Source organism: Cricetulus griseus, chromosome 5 (genome assembly GCF_003668045.3).
Source record: "Cricetulus griseus strain 17A/GY chromosome 5, alternate assembly CriGri-PICRH-1.0, whole genome shotgun sequence".
NCBI classification, from domain to species: Eukaryota; Metazoa; Chordata; class Mammalia; order Rodentia; family Cricetidae; genus Cricetulus; species Cricetulus griseus.
In genome coordinates, this window is record NC_048598.1 from 177,321,582 (window position 1) to 177,342,293 (window position 20,712).

The following is a 20,712-nucleotide window of genomic DNA, read 5'->3' on the forward strand; positions in this document are numbered from 1 at the left end:
TCCAGCCACTTCCTTCTGCTCTCAGGATCCGCAGTGACTTGCCTTGCTCTCACCACCAGCTAGGCCTGCTCTTTCCCACAGAGAAGATCCTCCTGGTCCCTGAGGGACTGGCCTGTGCTGCACCACCAGGCCTGCAGCTCCTACCTTTCCACAGTAAACTCTCTTCCTGTGACTTTCCTCCCCTGCCATCATGCTGTCTTTGCTCCTTCCCACATCTGAGGCAGTCTTCACCATGGTCTTGCTTCTCGACACTGCTGGGCAGACATTGATTTACTTAGCATACTTAGGCCTTCTAATCCTCTAGGTTCTTGCTTCTCATCATTGCCAGACTTCTTGAGTTTTGCAGAAACTCCTCCCCGGGCCTTCACTGTTTTTAAACATTTCCAAAACACCAAAATTACCATGTCTGTGAGGGACAAAGTTGGAGAAAAAGTGAAGCCTCCACTCTAGGGTCTGGCTCTAATGTTTCTCCGTCTCTGCAGTCCTGACCCTCCCTAGGACATGACACTCCATAGTGATCATGGGGGAGACTCAGCATGGAGAGTCTTGAAATTGCCTTTCCATGATACAAGATTGGCAGGTTCTAGCTTCCCAATAGAGAAATTAATTCTTTAATGAACTGAACTGTCTTCATAGTTATTGAGAGGGTTTTGACTTGTGTCATTTCTGTTATTGTAGCACTCACAGGAGTGTGACACAAATCTAGGAACTAACTGATCTTATGTCCTAGGGGAGGGTTCTAACTGCCATAGGAGATGGTCGTCTGGGCCTTTTATGTGGTTAACTCTGAGGAATAAACTGTGAGTAGAGTCAGGAAACACCTTTGCTGGCCCTTCTGCACTTACTCCCCAGGCTCTGCATAACTGATTTATTTGGTATTTTTTTCTTTTTGATGTGTCATTGAAAAATACTTAGCAATGTTATTGATCATGTGGATTTGGTTTAATTGTAAATCATATGATATTTCAGACTGTGTTCCTGTGTGTTTTCTTTGATAGAACAAGGTCTCCAATTGATTAATCTTACTCCTCCATATGGATTGCTATGAAATGTTTGTATACAGATTTATACTTTCTCAGCAATACTGTACAGGTCAGGATTGTTGTCCTAGGACTCTTGTTTGACTGGGAAGAATCATGGCAGTAATATGATGGAGTTTTGTGGAGAATGGAGGCTTTGTTTATTCTTGAGACATCCAGTCTGTCTCCACAGAAGTCAGCCCTATGCACTTTGCCCGAGTCCCGCTGGTTCACATCTAACAACAATCCAGCATTCATGTTACTATTAATTTTTCTGTTGACAGTTCCCCAGAATTCACACCTAAGGGAACCCCTCTTTCCTTTCTATCCTGACTCTGCAGTTTATATCTGAGCAAAAGATTTCATGATGGTGTCCAACCTTTATGCTGCTATAAGACATTGGGAGGACAGTGGGCTTTGGAGGACAAGAAATTTCTGCAGTAAAAATTGACAGGTTGTAGGCACAGTATCAATGGAAGAATTATTTTTTCCTGATATTCAGCCCTTGCAGAGCCAAGGTATGTGTGTTCTTGTAATTAAAACAGAACAAAATAAAAAATAGCCTAATCGACAGAATTGCTTATATACAGATATGTAAAAGTTATAGCAGAGTCAAAAATCAGTAGAGGTCATAGGTGGTGCTTGACACCTCTAAAAGCAAATATCTCTCTCAGCCTCTCTCTGTGTCTCCTTTCTGTTTCTTTGTCTGTGTCTGTCTGTCTGTCTGTCTGTCTGTGTGTGTGTGTGTGTGTCTTTGTGTGTGTGTGTGTCTGTGTGTGTGTGTGTGTGAGTGTGTGTGTGTGTGTGTGTCTGTGTGTGTGTGTGGTATGTAGTGTGTGTGTCTGTGTGTGCGTGTCTGTGTGTGTGTGTGTGTGTGTATGGTATGTAGTGTGTCTGTGTCTGTGTGTGTGTGTGTGTGTGTGTGTGTGTGTGTGTGTGCGTGTGCGTGCGCGCTTGTGTGTGTGTTGGTGTGGGGTTGGTTGGGTTATCCTGTATCATACACTGACGTCCAGTCATTGTCAGTCAGTGTCAATCTAAACTTGTTGCAGAGACAATCCAATTTCAGGAAACAGGCAATGATCACCCAGGGCTCCTGATGACATCAAGGCCTGTCACATCATCAGGTCAGGATCCCCTGCTCTGGCCCAGTGTTATGTGAGCAGGAGCCCAGAATGCTGAGAGTAACAGACTCTATACCAGAGGACTCCACAGTGTGACATTCGGGTCATCTTCATCTCTCAATTGATAATAAATGTGATTACTACTAACAAAGAAATCCAGCATTAGACTAACTAATAAATTAACATATAGAATTGTAATTATGAGGAAACGTAAAGTGACTCCCCACAAATCATCTTTGATAACAACTTCTACTAAAGTATTTGGTGTGCTGTTAAGTACATCAAACTGAATTTTGACATGTGTTTTTGTTTGTTCTGATATCGCTGATCTATTTTCCTGGCCAAATTCTTATTACAGTGTATTCCCAGCTACTTTATCAACAGTTCTAATCTCTTTGATTTAAATCACTCTCTCTCTCTCTCTCTCTCTCTCTCTCTCTCACTCTGTCTCTCTCTCTCTGTCTCTCTCTCTCTCTCTCTCTCTCTCTCTCTCTCTCTTTCTCACACACACACACACACACACTCACACACACACTCTCTCACACACGAACACACCCCACATGGCACAAACACCCTCATGTCATAATATACTGTTACAGCTCCTTATATTTGCTTCATAAGGACGCATGTCCATGGAGGTGGTCACTGATAAAGATCTCCTCAAGGTCTGGTGAACCGCAGGGCACACTCAATGAGCAACACTTCATTCTCAGATGTCACTTGGAAAAATTGAAAAACCTCCTACAGGACGGTTAGGAGGAGGCAGAAACAGGGCTTTCAGGCTGAAGGTTTCTGAGTAAGTCCCAGGCTGATGTTTTGTGTCATCTCAGTCCCGGGGCAGCTTCCTGCCTCTCCAGGGTTTCTGACACACTCAGGATGTGGTTGCAACACTGTGTCTCTCGCACAGTAATAGACTGCAGAGTCCTCAGATGTCAGGCTGCTGAGCTCCATGTAGGCTGTGCTGGAGGATGTGTCTGCAGTCAGTGTGGCCTTGCCCTGGAACTTCTGTCCATAGTTAGTAATACCAATTCCGGGAACAGTAATCCCAATCCACTCAAGGCTTTGTCCAGGCTTCTGTTTGACCCAGTGCATAGCATAGTCAGTGAAGGTGTAGCCTGAAGTCTTGCAGGACAGCTTCACTGAGGACCCAGGCTTCACTAGCTGAGGACCAGACTGCTGCAGCTGGATCTGGGAGTGGACACCTGTGGAGAGAAAGGCATTGTGGATGTTACTGTCTCCAGAGTACATTCCCAACTCCTTAACTCTGGAACTTGGAGCCCTTACCTGTAGCTGCTGTCACCAGGAAGAGGATGATCCAGCTCCATCCCATGGTGAGGACCTGTGTGCTCAGTGACTGTGGAGAGGACACTGATCATACATTGTTGGTGGTGTGGACATCCCTGTATTTACCACCATGGACTCACATGATTTGCATATTCAAGAGTTGGGTGCTTCTTAGATAAGAACCGAGTCCAGCTGGAGAAGAAGGAGGTGGAGGACACCTGGGTCAGGCAGCAGGATGCTGAGGTCCAAATCCTCATCCTGTCTGAGGAAGCTGCCATTCCTGAGACCTGTGCAGACCCTGTGGAAATACCATCAAGGCCTCATCCCTCAATTTACAAATAGAATCCCAACTTGAGAAATTATTTCATTTCCCTGACAAATGCACAAGTGTTGGTAGTGATGAGGAAAATTGTTAATGGAAATTACAAAACTCATAAATTAGGAGAAATTTGACTCTTTCATCTGTAAGATATTAATATTTTATTATTCAGCATGTTGCAGGTGTGTGTTACTGGTGAATTTTTTTCTTTATCTAAATACATTTCTTTTGGTATATTCTTTTGCTTTCAAAAAAAAAGGCTTTAGGGTTCTGGTGGGAATATGGAAAATATCTGAGAGGACTGGGCATAGAATTTCATCAGAATATTTTTCATGAAACAAGTTTTACAAAAATCCAAAATAAATAAATATTTTTATAAACTAAGAAAATACAAATCTATGCAATATTTAACAATGAAATTTTACTGTGTTTGAAAATTATTGACTTCACATATCAACTGCATCAGGTGTTGTTCAGCTGATAATCTTTAAGAAGGGAATCCACAGGGGCTCTGGAGTCCCTCCAATCATCATCTGATTTCCATCCTAGTGATTGATATCTCCATGGTGCCCCCTGCTGTCCTTACAATTTTTGTACTCTTATCATTCTGATTTAAAAAGAAAATAATCTTGTCACAGTCTCAGTCATGCTGTGGCCTCTTCATCCTGGCCTGTTTAAAACTCTGTTCTCACTGACCATAATCAGGAGACCCTGGCTGGTGTTTTAAGGTTTGTATCAACTGGGCTCATATAGTTGTTGAAGAATTATTTGCCCAAATAAAAGCAAAAATAGGTCATCTCAAATTCATTAGATATTGCTCAAGAATGTGTGTCTTTTATTCAGTATATCTAAGACATATTGAGTAAATAATCTACAGACTCCCCTTACAGAGTCTGCCCAATCTCCAGGTTCACTATGGTCGCCCTATGTCACTGGCTGCCATTTGGCCTGACATCCCCCCTGGTGTCAGGGAACCAGTGGATATCTTGGTTTTCACCTTCACACTGAACTGTTCAATGAGTTGTGATTATCTGGATCTCAGTAATCCTACATTCTATAGTCTGTTTCTTCACCAAAACTTCTTAACACATGGCTGAGGTCACTATCATAGTATCCAGAGAAGGCTAAGGCCTGGAAAAGTAGACTTTCTTTTCATTTTCCAGATTCTTTAAAACAGTAATCCTTCACCCTGAACCAACACCAACCATCACTTCTCCCATTGATCTTCTCTAACTCACAGGTAACACTCCAGCTTTCCTACCTTCAGCTGAGTTAGAGATCACAGCAGTGAGCATGCAGGCAATGTGAACAGGAAAACACTAGCAGAAAACTGTGATGAGGAAAGCTGTGGCCAATGGAAGGCAGTTAGAGAGAGACTGTAGGTGACATCATCTGGCAAGGGCCCAACAATTAATGCAGATCCCAATGGAGTCAGAACTAGTGTGAAAAACAGATTGCTTATTAGGAAGTACTCAGACTATTAGCCAGTCCTTTTACCACAAGGCAGGAGAGGGAACAGAAAGCAGCATGCATGTGACCCTCATATTTAAAGCCTTGCTACATCACTCTGACCACGCCCAAGTGTGCCAGCCTTCAAGCGGGTGTGGCCAGCATTTCCCCCTATACCCAATGGTCCCTCAGACATTTCCACAAGCTGAAGGTACAGAACACACCTTCAAAGGCATCACTACATGGGACTCTGAGTCAGAAAGTAATCTTTACAAGGATGCAAATCTCAAACAATAATTGTATGAAAATAATAACCATGTGTGCCCTATTACAGACACTCACATGTTGGAAGCCTGAAATATAGACCACTTGTTGTTCCACTGTGTAAAATAACATTAATCATGGAGGCTCTGGCTATTTCTCAACCTGTGAGAAAATTAAGAGAATGGTTTTCAGCTGATTTAGAATTCCCTTAGATTTCCCATTGAGCTAACCACCATCACCAACTCTTAGAATTACAGACACATTGAATAATATGGAAAGGTTTATTCTCATGTTTATTTCATCAGATACAATGTGCCAAATGGATTCTTTAGATTCCCATTGGTAAAAAATGATACACTTATTAGAAACTAAACAAACAGTAGTTAATAGAATATGATATTTCAGGGGGCCTCCAAAGGATTGTTAGAGCAGGAAGGGGAAGCCACTTATTCCAACATCTAAACAGCTGTAAGCCTGTTTGTGAGAAACCACATGGGACAGTCCCCAACCTCCTATACTCCAAGGGATGTCTGCTAGTTCCCAGAAGCCTCAGTAGTACTTCATTGTCTCTACTGGTCTTGATCACAGGGAGGATTGTGTCTGTGTTCCCACTCAGGTTTCCTTCCCATTTCTTTGCAAAGTGAGACATAGCTGGTGGTTCAGATTTTAACTATTGGCTCTTGGAGATATCCCTATTAAAACTGGTTTCAATGAGAGGCTGTTTCTAGAAAAAATCAATACTATAATACCTGTAGATCTTGACTTGGCTGATTGGATGACTATCCATTTCTTCATTCCTGCAAATCTCATATTTGTGTCTTGTTTATTTATTCCTGATTTTTGGGCTATGAGTATTTGAGATATAGTTTTTCATAGCAATGTTGAGGCAGCTGTCCACTACAGACTGTAAGGGCTCCCAAGAAATGCATACGGTGCTTCCTTGTCTGTGATTCTATGAGAACTTCAGGGATATTGTCCAGACTATGGCTCCTCTTATTTAGAGACAGTGAATCAATGAGGGAAGGCTTAGAGGTTCTACAGGTTCATGGCATTGTCAGTCTGCCTCTCTGTTGCCTGCTTGTGGATCAAACCATGAGACATCAATGTCTGCTCCAGACACTCAGCCTTCAGTTTGTGAATCGTGGACTCGATTTTTGGAAACCATAATCCCAACTAAGTTCTTTCTTTCCTTACATGTTTCCTTCATCACAGTTGGTCTTGCTGTTTTATCTCAGCTACAGAAAAGTTACTAAGAAAACTTTCTCAGTGTTTTGCACAGTGAGAGGAACTTCTCAGGGGACAAAGCTGGAATTTCTGTGGCTCTTAGAGAAATGATCTGGCTCTGTCAATGCTAATGTGACACCCCAGACCCAAAGTGATCTCTGTTAGATTTACATAAAATGCCCAATTTTGTGTGAGAGATTTTCTAGGTGAGTAGATCTCACTTCTCATGAACATTATCATGTGATCAGATGCAGATGTTCAAAGCCTTCCTGGTGGTGTGACCCCCATATTCAGGTCAATTAGAAGACAAAAACCATCCTTGAAATGTCATCTACACACAGACACTGAAATAACTTTCCTGAAGGACAAGTTTATACAAAACCCATGATGTGCAGAGATGAAATTCATGGAGAAATAAACTGAATTAGCTTAAACCACAGCTGGATCATGTCTGAACCTGATGTGCACCATTGTCAGGGAGGTATGGGGATGTTTGAGCCTTCGTAGCATTTGTGCACCTGTAATGGGCCCCTTCTTACCCTTGATTTCCCCTTAAATATAAATGCTACACTAATAAAGAAATCTGACTGAGGATCTGCTTGAATCTGAGAAAAATAGACACAGGAGCATCCAAGTTTCTTATAAAACAGCAGAAACACAGGAGATGTATTGAGGACAACAGTTACCCACAGCACAAATATTTAGAGAGACTTTCATGGGAACTATAAGATGAAAGAAGCCTAAACTGCTGAGCAGATTGCTCAGTTAAGCCTTCATAGTCTATGGGATGAACCTGTGTTCGGTGTGTGCTGTCCGCCCCCTGGTGGCCGTGAGCGGCCTCACAGTGAGGTTTATGTCTGGGTTCACACTGAGATCACTCACTGTGTGTCTCTAGTACAGTAATAAGTGGCGGTGTCCTCAGACTTCACACTGTTCATTTGCAGGTACAGAGTGTTCTTGGCATTGTCTCTGGAGATGGTGAACCGGCCCTTCACGGATGGTGCATACCTTGTGGTACTGCCTTCATAATTATTATCTCCAACCCACTCCAGCACCTTGCAGGGAGCCTTACGGACCCAGCTCATCCAGTAGTCAATGAAGGTGAATCCAGAGGCTACACAGAAGAAGAAGTTTCAGGGACGCCCCAGGCTTCACCAGGCCACCTCCAGACTCCACTAGCTTCTCCTCACACTGGACACCTAAAAACAACAACAAAGTAATCCTGGTCAAGAAATCATCACACATGTCCATTGTCCCTCAGATTAATGTCCACTCACACAGTCAGCATCTACTGCTCTCCATAAATAACCTTTTAAAAGAGCAACAAGGAAAATCCAGCTCAGCCCCAACTCCTTGCTGATCCCTGAGTGAAGTCTTGGGATTCACAGCTGAGCTCCTCTGTCTGAGCTGTGAGGTCAGGACTGGGCTCCTTTTCATGAGCAGAGAGAGGGCCCATTTGCATGTCTTCCAGCTTTATAGCAAGCTCTGTAGTGGAGCCTGGATTTGTCAGGTCCTGGGTTATTTGTTAATTTTCTGGAGGAATCAGATCATAATGTTAATGTTGGGGAATCAGATAATGAAGTTAGTGTTGGGGAAATGTTATTAAATTATATCATTTTCAAACATCTCATATTTCCCTTTTTCTATAAAGACTAATTTTCATGTTCATTTCAACTCAATTCTCCACATCTGGGATTAGGAGAGCAGTGACATTGCTTTGCAGTGCTCATTATTTGTGATGTCAGCACTACTGTGTGGACCTCATTCCTGGTGAACTTAAAACTCCTTACATAGCTATAGCTTTGTGAGCAGCTGCTTCCTGAGGTTGGGAAACTCCCTTTCTGTATGGAGATCATGTGACATGCCTGAATTCCAGTGTTCAGCTAATCACATGCATGAGCTTTTCCAGACAGTGTGTGTATTTCTTGTTTTATCATCTAATTCAGTTTTCCTTTGCTGCATGTTTACCTATTTATCCCTGGAAATCGGGAGTGACTGAGAAGCTGAACTTCAAGGGGAGCTGAGCTTTGACTTCTGAGTCTTCAGGGGGCCCTGTCAGAGGAGCAGCAGGTGGCAAGTGATGATCAGGTGTCACCTCACCAGGAGATGAAGCCCGGATGGATGAATCTCTGATAGGCAAAACCTGGAGGCCACAGACTCCAGACTGTCTTTTGCTTCTGCTGTTCCTTTTCATTTTTGCTGCTGCCATCTTTCTCTGGTATCTTGAATGGTGTGAATGGGTGTGGGGAGATCCCCACTGCCTGTAATACAGTGTGTTCTCATGTGGAAACATCCCATTCTACTGGACATTTTTACCTGTGCATTATTGTGAAGATGATTTCTTCTTAAGCTTTACTGTCTAATTGATAATAATAAACTTAGTTTGAATATTCGTTTGATAATGAAAAATAAATACAAGTAAGTGTCTAACAGCTAGGGCTTCTGAGTTTCACCTCCATGGCTACATAGTCTGTAGTTCAGGTTAATGAATAAGGAAAACAATTGAGTCCCTGAAGCCAGGCTGTCCCAAATTCTTTCAATCTTAATGTTGAAAGATGCATTCACAGGTTTTGGTGTGCATCAAAGCTGCAAACAAGACTGAACATAACTGCAGGTTGAATTAGATGATTTGATAATAGCTTTGAGATGAAATGTAACAGAAAATATCTAAACATCACAAGGACTCATAGTTGAGTTATAAATTGATTAAGTTAGGGTCACAAATACAAAGCAGCCTCATTTTTATTAGCTGACATGATTTTATCCTCAGGATGATCAAAGATGATGATTAGTATCTTGTACCAATTTCTTCCTTCAATCTCCTGATATAAAAAGTGATAATGCTGGTTTTCATGTATAAATTTAGATTTTTCATTCTTTTAAGATTTCTTATAAGATTACCTTTCAAGGTAAAGATTGAAATGATTGGCCATTTCATTGTAGCCACAAATTGCAGCCTTCCAGCAAAAGAACAGCCTGAGAAGAACACCTTGCTAGCTTATGCTGTTAATCTATAACAGGTTGCTGGGGTATGGTTGTACATGGGTTACATCAACAACTTTCTTTTCATCTGTAATATGTATAATGTTAAGCATATAAGAGATGTGGAAAATACGCTATTCTATTTGCTTTTATTCATTGCAATTATTCTCCTGAAAGTTTCAGTGTAACCACATTGTAATGTTTGTATTGCTTGAAAGATTATGCAGGGGTATAAACACTGTAAGGGAAAATTAAGAATCAGGAGGAGGGAAACATTACGAGAGAAAGAAAGGACATTTCTGGATAGAAATGAGACAAGAGAATAGAACTCAGAAAAAGTATAAAGAAGGAAACCATCAAGAGAGTGTGCAAGTCTTTTCCCTTAACCCCCTCAGTTAAAATGCCAAAGACCCTGACTCCATGGATTCTGTTTGAGCCTTGTCTTGCTGTAGTCTGGGGCCCAGGCAGGAAACAAGTCCTCCAGGTGACCTGCTCAACCTCCCAGAAGGATGTCCTCACTTCCATCACACATCCACTCCTCTTTTGTTTCTCAGTCTCCTGTCCCAGAAAATTGTAAGTCCTAATTTTCCAGGGGTCCTTAAGTCAGGTTTTCCTTTTCTAGAGGCTACAGAAGTTAACATACGGGATGCACATCAATTTGATTTCTCAGTCAATATATTTAATTATGAAGAATAACACCGGATTGCTTTGTGTGCAGCCTTCACTGTTTGAGTGGTGACTGACATGCTGACAGGACAGTTGAACCTGTGGCTCTTATATCTGTTAATTTACTAATTCACATTTGAATGGGCTCCAGGTCCAGAACTGTAGATGACCCAGCTGAGCTCTAGGATATCGTGGGGGAACATTGTTGGTCTCCGTGTTTAACAACTAGAGTCAAGCAGAGTAGAATACAGGTCAGCTCATAGATTTCTGCACATGACATAGACACAGGAGAGACAATGGTATTGGGAGATTTTGGTTTAGAAAACACAGAGCTGGGAAGATCTGTACCTGATGTTCACAGTCTTAAGGAGGACAGAAGATTCCAGACCAGTGAGAAATCATGGTCTAAAAACTTGGCTCTTCCTTCCTCCTGGGTTTCCCTTAAACACACATCCATGTGGGCAATGTTAATTAACAAATAATTTTTATTCTACTAAGTTTGGAGTCTTGTCATAGTAGCTACATCAGGAGAATTACATGGTCTTGGCAGTGATTTGAGGTCAGGAGAGGAAACTTTAGGGTCTCAGAGAACTCATCACTGTCCAGATGTTTCTCTCATCTACTATATTTTCTTTCCTAGTGAAAGTTGGGTCTACAGCGCCCCCTGCTGGTCCTGAGCATCCTCAGATTGAGGTTGTTTCTGGGTGCACAGGGATCCTGCTCACTGTGTCTGCTGCAGTGTAAGGCAGGGCTGTGTCTTCAGTGGGAGCTGAGCTCAGTTTCAGGGAGATCTGATCCTTGAATGCATCACTGACACACTATGGACTTCTCAGTGACAGCTGCAAAGTTTCTCCAGCCATTGTCCTCCATTCTCTCACGTCATGCAGGCTCTTCCTGAAGGGGAACACCCAGGAAGAGGATCTCAACTCTAGAGACACAGGTGTTTTGTTTGTGACCCATTGATTCATCCAGGACCCTGGAAGTAATCCAGATAGTAAGACTGTTTAAAGGAGCCTCATGGTTTCCTTTTGTTCCTAGTTAAAACAGGTATCAAATGGTCACAAGTGCCCTGGAACCAGGTGTGTCCTGAGACTTCCGTTGACCTGCTAATTTTCCTTGTCTACACAAGGTGCTCAGATTGTGAGCTGCATTCCAATAAGACAATGATCACCCAAAACAGCGTTTTCTTTATTTTACGTTTTAACTAATTTTGAGTTTGTAAGTGGCTGTTTTCTTCTTTCTCTCTCTCTCTCTCTCTCTCTCTCTCTCTCTCTCTCTCTCTATATATATATAATATATATTATATATATATATATATATTAAAAGGATCCCCCCAATAAAATAGTAAATGGAGAGGACACCCAGATAAAACAGAAAAAAATAAATCAATTATGTAGGAACCTCGGCTTTATGTGTGCTGAGCGCCCCCTGCTGGCTATGAGAACCTATCAGGGAGGTTTTTGTCTGGGCTCACACTCAAGACTCCTCACTGTGTCACTTGTACAGTAATAAGTGGCCGTGTCCTCAGTTCTCAGGTTGTTCATTTGCAGGTAGACCATGCTTTGGGAATCATCTCTGGAGATGGTGAATCTGCCTTTCACCGAATCCGAGTAATGGGTTGCATAATAATAACTTTTAGGTTCTATGCGAGCGACCCACTCCAGTCCCTTCCCTGGAGCTTGGCGGACCCAGTTCATCCAGGCAGCACTGAAAGTGAATCCAGAGGCCACACAGGAGAGTTTCAGTGACCCTGCAGGCTTCACCAATCTTCCACCAGACTCAACCAGCTGCACCTCACAGTGGACACCTGCAAACAGAGAGGATCCTGATGAAGAAACTGTCACAAAGTCTACTGTCTCTCTCACTCATGTCTCCTCACACACTCAGTATCCCGTGTTATCTACCTTTTAAAAGAGCAACAAAGAAACCCAGTGCAGCCGCAACCCCATGTTGATTGTCGTGTTTTCAGTGCTGCTCACTGAATGAGAAGACAGGGCTAGAGTCCTCTGCCTGACCTGCGGGGTGAGGGCAGGGCTGGTTTTCATGAGCAGAGGGAGGCTGTATTTGCATATCTTCCTGATATATAATATTCTCTGGTGTGGGAGAGCGTTAGAGGCAGCAGGTAATGGTGCAAATGTCTGAGAGAAAATGAACCAATGAGGATGATGATATCATTGAAATATTCATTATTTGTTTATAAAAAGATTCACCATCCTTAACTTATTTTTTCCTTTCATACACGAACTCTTCACTGCTTATCTTATCAGATATTATACAGTAAGTTCATTGAAGGTTAAAATTAAAACTTACAATTTGAAAATTCAAGGGTAACTAATGTAAAGATCAATCCATAGTGAAGTGTACATTAAATTAATATAATGACACTGGGCTGGGGCAGCATGGTGAGAAAGTTTAGCCTGCACAAGACACAAGTTTTCTCCTCATTACAGAATACATATACATATATAAGTACATACATATGTATAATATATACTAAATAAACATGTGAAATACTAAGCACATCCCATACCACGTTTACATATATGTCACATGTTTGTGTTTGGGGTTTGTTAGTTAATATCCTTGGCAATTACACCATTAATTTCCTCAAACTAAATATAGGATCCCTGTCTCTGGTTACAACAGGACAGAAAGGAGTTTGTTATCTGGTCTGTAGTTTATGTCTTCCTGTCTCTCCAATCCCCTGAGGATGTAGGACTTTCTTGGTGGTTGTGGGTTCAGGCTCAAGTGGCCCCCTAAAATAGTTACCCTGTATTAGAAAGGATAGTGGGAAGTAATTGTTTAATTGATTAATTAATTCAACAGTTATATAAACATTTTTATGGCTAAGAATTCTTATGCACTATGACATGATTGTTTCTGGGGCACTTGCAGGAAAGTGAATTCATTTAAAGCAACCATATGCAGTCAGCTATTGATCTGAAGTCACTTCAGATTTGACTACTTTGGTGACCAAATCATTTCTCTTACAAGGATTCACTCATTTAGCATGGTTATGTGTGGGTAAACAAAGGAAGAAACTCCAGACAGATGTGGTGTCTCTCTCCCTCTGCCACTGCTTGCCGTTCTGACTTTGAACCTGTTCTTTGGGGCTCTGAATGGCTGAGGTGTGGTCATCCCCCACTACTCTGTGCTCCAAACTCATCAGGTTGATCTGTTATGGGAGTTGCTTCTTATATGGAGTATGGCTGATCTATGGGATCCATCCAAGCCTGGAATGTGGATATTAGATTCTGCTGCATGGTCTTTGTTCATTTCTATGACATTTTCACAGTTAGATGGTGCATTCTCAGTGGGTTTCTTCTCACAAGAATTGCTGGATGATATTCACACACAGTTTCCAAAGTCATTATCTAGTAATATTACTTGCAACAGACTAGAACAAACATAAATTCACATAAAAGTAAGCATGGATGTTTGGATTGGCATCATCACAATTCTTAGAAATTGTAGGTGTGTAAAATATTATATTGATTCCATAACTACAGGTAGAGGTGTATAAAATGAAATGATTACACTTTGATGTCAGCTGTGATGAGGGCAAAGCATTAGGGGAAATTTCATTTGATGTTTCCCCAGCATCATTTCAGGGTCCTAGTGCTCAGCTGTTCTATAGAAAGAACCTTGTTCAAACACAGACCGTTGATTATCCAGGACTGTGCATTGTATGCAGAGATGACAAAAATAAATTTTCATTTCTGAACATTTATCTCTCACTCCATAATAAAATAGAATTTTTCAGCTTCATAAACTTGCAGTTTTAAATCGCTTTTTTTCCCTTTTTATTTGTTATGGGAATTCTGTCACAGGTTCCCTGGCAATCTTAGAGGAACATTTTAATTTTTCACTGAGGATGGACATGACTAAGAGAGAAAAGGCTGAGCAGAGGAGTGTGTGGTCCTTCTGAGTGAGGGCAGGAATGACAGAGTGTGTTAGTGGTGGCTGTTTTTTGACTCAGGTTCCATTTTTTTCCTTAATATTTGAACACGGGATTTTTCATTTCTATAAAACGAAAAGAAATTTATAAGGTTTTGTTTTTCAGACAATGTATTTTATCATATTCCCCATCAGACTCTTGTCAGATATTTGTCACCTTTACCCAATCATCTTCTCTTTCTCTCTCTCTCTCTCTCTCTCTCTCTCTCTCTCTCTCTCTCTCTCTGTCTGTCTCTGTCTCTCTCTCCCTCTCTGTCTCTCTCTCCCTCTCTTTCTCTCTGTCTCCCTGATTTGTGTAAGCCTCCCTCAATTACCAGACCATGGGGCAAAAACTTTCAAATGCACAGACAGATACAAATCCCCTAAACTTCTTATTTTACACTGTTTCCCTAGTCTATTTTTTGTGTTGGATTTAAAGTCAACTGCAGACTGCTCCAGGAACTAGCTGCAGGTTTTCTTTCAAAAATCTGTATTATGGGAGAAGTTTAAATTGGCTCATGCAAGGTGGCTCTCCCTTATAAATTGCTCCAACTAATATCCACATATCTCTAGCCCTAGAAGTTTCCTCAGAGCCTGGTCAGCCTGGACAGGGCCAGCATTCAACTCCTTTTGTCCCACCCAGTGGTTGGAACTCATCCACTTAACAGTCTTTGAGGTTCCAGCCCCTTCCGGTTGGAGTCTCAGGTGCTGCATGCAGACAGGGAGGGGAGCTCTTGTCTTGGATGGGGTTTGCAGATCACGTCTCAGCTTCCTTTTCTCTGAGAAGAATACCTCAATGGTTTTCAACCTTATTATTTTATTTTATTCATGAATGATACCCAAATAAATACCCAATGACCTTTATCTGGGCTTTTGTGGACTCTATTACAATTGACCATTACACCACCCAATAAAGATACCTCAGTGTCTGCAGGAAGTAATCACAGAGAAGATTACACATTGTTCCTAATCATTTGTTTGTTGATATAAAATCTGGGATATTAGGTTTCAAACCTGGGGCAAATGCCTGAGGTTTCTATTTGAAATATCACCTCAGAAAAAGACCACCAGAGTCCCCTGATTCCCTCTGTCCCTACCTGTTACAGGATCCTCCTGGCTGGATTCCAGTGAACGGTCTTCCCTCCCCCAGACATTGGTCTCTATAAAATCCAACTGTTTTAGTTACCTGGTCCTTGTCATGTATCATTTGGGCCTCTTTGTTGCTTCACAACAGTCTACTCTCTCCTCTCCCCTTCTCTTTACCCCTGTCCTCACAAGTGTCGATTCTGGTGTGGCCTCTCCTCCCATGTGACTTCCCTAATCCAGGCACTGTCCTAACCAGATACCACTGAGTCTTTGCCGGAATCTCATGAGGAAAAATCATCACCAATGCTGAAAACCTCACTCAGCATTTGATCCTGTGTCATCACCAGAGTCATTTCTGCTAAAGTTATGTGTGACTACATAAAAACACAATTGTGCTTGTTTTGTATTTTCTTAGGCGTAAGACCTAATGTATAATGTGTTTAATACAGCCAGTGACAATCCACTGAAGTACATTATTTTTCCTTTGCATGTAAGTACCAATTGCAGATAGTTTCTTGTTTAGAATTGAGTGTCCATATCAATTTTCTCCTATTAGCATTGGAATCCCATGGGGCTTGAACCTCTACAAGACCTAAAATTACTTCTAGCCTAGGGAGTTCATGTGTGCATCGGTCCTGTTGTGTCTGAAAGAGACTCTATCCTTGGACTCATTGAGTACATGTAGGTATTAAAATATATCTCTACTCCTGAATCACTCCCTGAGTCTCTAGTCGAAAGTTTGCTTAAAATCACATATTTATGACTGAGTGCACACATATCCTCCATGCTCTATACATTGTCCATTTGAGAGTCTCCATGATACCTGCCATGTGCTGCAAGAAGAAACTTCACTATTGTTAGTTGTGTGAGGCACAGATTAATGTGCAGAAATGGTCATGCCATTCAGAATTACTTTATTGTTGTATTTCTTTAGAACAGTTGTCCTCAAACTTCCAATTGCTGCAGCCTTTTAATACAGAGATTCATGTTGTGGTGACCACCTGGAACTTCAATTAATTTATTGCTATTTCTAATTATAATTTTCCACTACGAGTCATGATGTAAATATCTGACATCCAAGACATCTGATATGTGAACCCTGTAAAAGAGTCCTACGACCCTGTGAAAGAGTTGTTCAATCCCCAACTTGGTTGACACACACGTTGAAAATCACTGCTTTAGCAGAACGTGTGATTTTCTCATAATCCCATGGCCTATCTTGTCAAAGATTCTAGAATATTCTAGTATTTTCAAGCATGGGCTACATTCACAGACTGGGCGTTAATTTCAATCTCATCAGCAGGTCACCATTGTAGGTCACAGTGACCTTAAATGTAATCTATATATTGGTTAGTTCATACCTCAAGTTTTTGGAAACTATTGTATCTACATTTCCTGTGGCCATGTAATGATTGTACATCTAAGGATTTATAACCATTGTACCATATTTTCTTCTTCTGTTTTTCTACTGACAGACATCTACAATGTTTTTAATTCTGTCTATTATGATTAGAACAGCAATGACCATGGCTGAGCAAGTGTCTCTAGTAAGATGTGGAGTCCTTTGGTTTTATAGCCAAGAGTGGTAATTTTGAATGGTGGGATAGATCTTTTCCCAGCCAAGTGTGGAAAAGCCACACTGACTCCCACATGGCTGTACACAGTGGGTGACTTTTCAGTCTGAGGTGTTTGGGCTTTAAAATGACTCCCCCAGAAGACACCAGATAAGTCTTAAAGTCATGTCTTTGTAGCCACTAACAGATGCCTTCCTGGTACATCAGAGAATTCCACTGAGTTGGGGGCCAGGAGTGGAAGAATTGTCTGCCTTCTGGTCATTCCTGGCACCCCAGTTGGAGGAAGAGAGGAGAGTACTTTATACAACCATTGCTGTGTCAAGTAGTATTTTAAACTCAGCATGGATTTGCAAAATCTCTAACATAGAATTGGCCTGGGGATTCATGTCTGCCACCAAGCATTAAGCACATATTTCTCTCATGTTAAGGTCATGGAACTTGTACTTGTCACGGGTGGTGATGGGGGAGGTCCTTCTGTATATATATTTGTCCTATTGGTTGATAAATAAAGCACTGTTGGCCAATAGGGAAGCAAGTTAGGTGGGACTAGGAGAGTAGGAGGATTCTGGGAAACATTTTAAAGAAGAGTGCCATGATGTGACCACAGGAAGAGCAGTCTCATAAGGCCAGCATCCTAGGTAAGATAAGTCCTTATAAAAACATATAGATTAGTAGTTATGTTTGATAATTAAGACTGAGAGAGCAAATAAGAAATCCTATTCATTGAGCAGCAGTATTGTAACTAATATAAGAATCTGTGTGTTATTTGGGGTCCTAAGGAGCAGCAGAACACAGGCAGCTGGAAGAAAGAGTTATCATTACTGGGGGTATACAATATACAGACATGCAAATTAATGTTATGAGATATGGGACATCACACTGAATCCAGCACTTGAGATGAGTAAGCACCCTTGGTCTCCATGCTTGTTACTCACACACTAGTGAAAACCAAATACTCCATAGCATGAGGATGAGGAGCTGGTATCCAATGACTGTAGAGTTGATACCATAGCAATGTATGTCCATGTTTTGTAGAGACTTGGTACTGTAGAGCTGGGTACTTGGAGTGGAAATGCAATAACTGTGGCAGCCTAGACTAAGGTATAATATCAGAACCTGCCTCCAATATCATGCACATGACTCCAGTTGATAAAAGTGACCTGTAAAAATAATTTAATAATAGATGTGTCCAATTTATAGGAATCATACTAACAAGGCAGTGGATTCTGATGTAAATATGTCTTTCATTCTAAGGTATGGTTACTTGTGCCTGGCCTCATGGTCACAGTCAACAACTTACCTTGAGGTCACTGAAGACTTAAGACTATGAAAGGTGATTTTATTTGCACAGATTTGGAATTGACAGGTCAACTGTGTTATATTTTATTCTCTGCTCTTGCTCCAAAACATCTCATCACTCAAAATTAGAATATATTGTCATCATAATTCATCATCAAAGTTTGTACATTTATTGTTTTATTAAAGAAAAACTGTGTCAGTGGGTGTTGGTGGTGCACGCCTTTAATCCCAGCACTTGGGAGCCAGAGACAGGCGGATCTCTTTGACTTCGAGTCCAGCCTTGTCTACAGCGTGAGTGCCAGGATAGACTGCAAAGCTACACAGAGAAACCCTGTATCAAAAAAACAAAAAAAAAGAAAACCAAAGAAAAGAAAAAACTGTGTCAGTGCAGGCAGTCAGTGGTGAAGATTTCCTAAAGATATGGTGTACTCTTGAGGATTCTAATCAACACCACTTTGTACTCAGATGTCCTTTGAAGGTTGACAAAAGTAATATATGCCTTTGAGGAGGAGACAAACAGAGAAACTCTGATTGCTTATTTCTGAGCAAATCCTCAGGATGATCTTCTCTGTCATGTCAGTCCCAGGGTGGCTTCCTGCTCCTCCAGGGTTTCTGACACACTCAGGATGTGGTTGTAACACTGTGTGTAGCACAGTAATAGACTGCAGAGTCCTCAGACGTCAGGCTGCTGAGCTCCATGTAGGCTGTGCTGGAGGATGTTTCTGCAGTGATTGTGGCCTTGCCCTGGAACTTCTGATTGTAGTCAGTATCACCATTTTCAGGATCAATATCTCCAACCCACTCCAGTCCCTGTCCAGGCCTCTGCTTCACCCAGTAAACATAGTAGTCAGTGAAGGTGATGCCAGAAGCTTTGCAGGACAACTTCACTGAGAATCCAGGGTTCACCAGCTGAGGACCAGACTGCTGCAGCTCAACCTGGGAGTAGACACCTGTGGAGAAAAGGCAGAGTGGATATCTTTGTCTCCTCAGTCCCTGTTGCTTCTTCAGCATTGGAACTGGAAATTCCCTGACCTGTGGTTAGTGACACAGAGAAGATGATGATCCAGTTCCATCCCATGGTGAGGACCTGTGTGCTCAGTGACTGTGGAGAGGACACTGCTCATATGTTGTTGGTGGTGTGGGCATCCCTGTATTTACCACTATAGACTCACCTAATTTACATATTCATGAGCAGGGTAGTTCTTAGATAAGGCCTATTCCTGGTGGAGAAAAAGACAGAGGAAACCTGTGTCAGGCAGCAGGATCTTGAGGTTCAAGTCCTAATCCTCTCAGAGCATATGTACAGCATCCTTCTTTCCTGGGCTCTCTGCAGATGCTAAGGAAGTAACATCAGGACCTAAAATCTCAATAGATTTCAGGCCTGAGACAGTGACTCCAATGTGTGACAAGGTTAACACATTGATTTACAGATGTTGACTATAATGATGATGATGACAGTGATGAAGAATTTAAAACCTGCTGAGTTAGAAATGTACAGCCTCCTTTCAGATACATGCAATTAATATTTTCTTTTCCAAAAGATTATTTACTAAGAAATTCCCCCAAATGAACCAAAGCAAATATACTTCAGAAATATTTACACCACAGTGATTATTGCAGCAGCATCACAGTAACTAAATTATGGAAATAAACTGTGCATCTGTCAACAGAGAATCTCATCAAGAAGACATGGTCATATAAACAACACAACAGAAGTTTTTCATCTACAAGGAAGGTGGAACTTAGTTTAGTGATAAAAAATGGAATCAACTAGAGATAAATGTACTAATTAAGACGAGCCATTGAATGAGACTCTCAAATGTAGTTTTTAGATATTTCGTGCTTGCTTACAATTATGAACCAATGCATGATGAAGTATAAGTGAAATTGTCTAGTATATTGACTGTTTTATTTTTGTTTGGTGTTTCCTTTCTTAATTTTTTTTTTGCCTATTTGTTGTACTGAATAAAAGAAAAGAAAATATACACCCATAATAGTTTAACAAAAATTCTGGACTGTGTTTGAGCATGGAAACATCACAAGTCAACAACAGCAGGTGCAGGTCAGCTGGTAGACTCAAGAAAGGAAACCACACAGGATACAGAGTTCCCTGCCCATCAACCTCATCTCCCTACTGAGGATTCTTGGCTCCATTGCGCCCCCTGCAGGTGCTGGTCTCCCCTGCAGATTTGTTTGTTATTGTTTACAGTCAAGTTGCACTGGATCCCTTGAGCAATATATCTCTGCAACCTCAGTGCCCACAGAGCTGAGCTACAGGGATAAATGGCTCTTGTTTAACAGGAGATGCTGGCTGCTTCTTTGAGAGACTGATTTTAAGTTGTGCCTTTATGATCATCATTGTCACTCTCAATGCCAGGCTCCTCTATGATGGACCCAGTTCTACCAATTCCCACAAGTAATAAAGAGACTCGAGGAGAGAAATGGGTCTTTGCAAACTTCATCAGGCTACAACTGGGAGAGAACACCCG

General features: G+C 41.5%; 2 gene segments (V, D, J or C); both read right to left on the minus strand.

Annotated features, from left to right (window-relative positions):
• Window positions 1–2,917: 2,917 nt before the first annotated feature.
• LOC103163545 lies at window positions 2,918–3,470 on the minus strand. The segment is given in 2 exon segments: window positions 2,918–3,342; window positions 3,425–3,470. Coding segments are annotated over 2 exon segments (471 nt in total).
• Window positions 3,471–18,844: 15,374 nt separating this feature from the next.
• Window positions 18,845–19,301, minus strand: LOC113838532. The segment is given in 2 exon segments: window positions 18,845–19,173; window positions 19,256–19,301. Coding segments are annotated over 2 exon segments (375 nt in total).
• Between the last annotated feature and the right edge of the window lie 1,411 nt (window positions 19,302–20,712).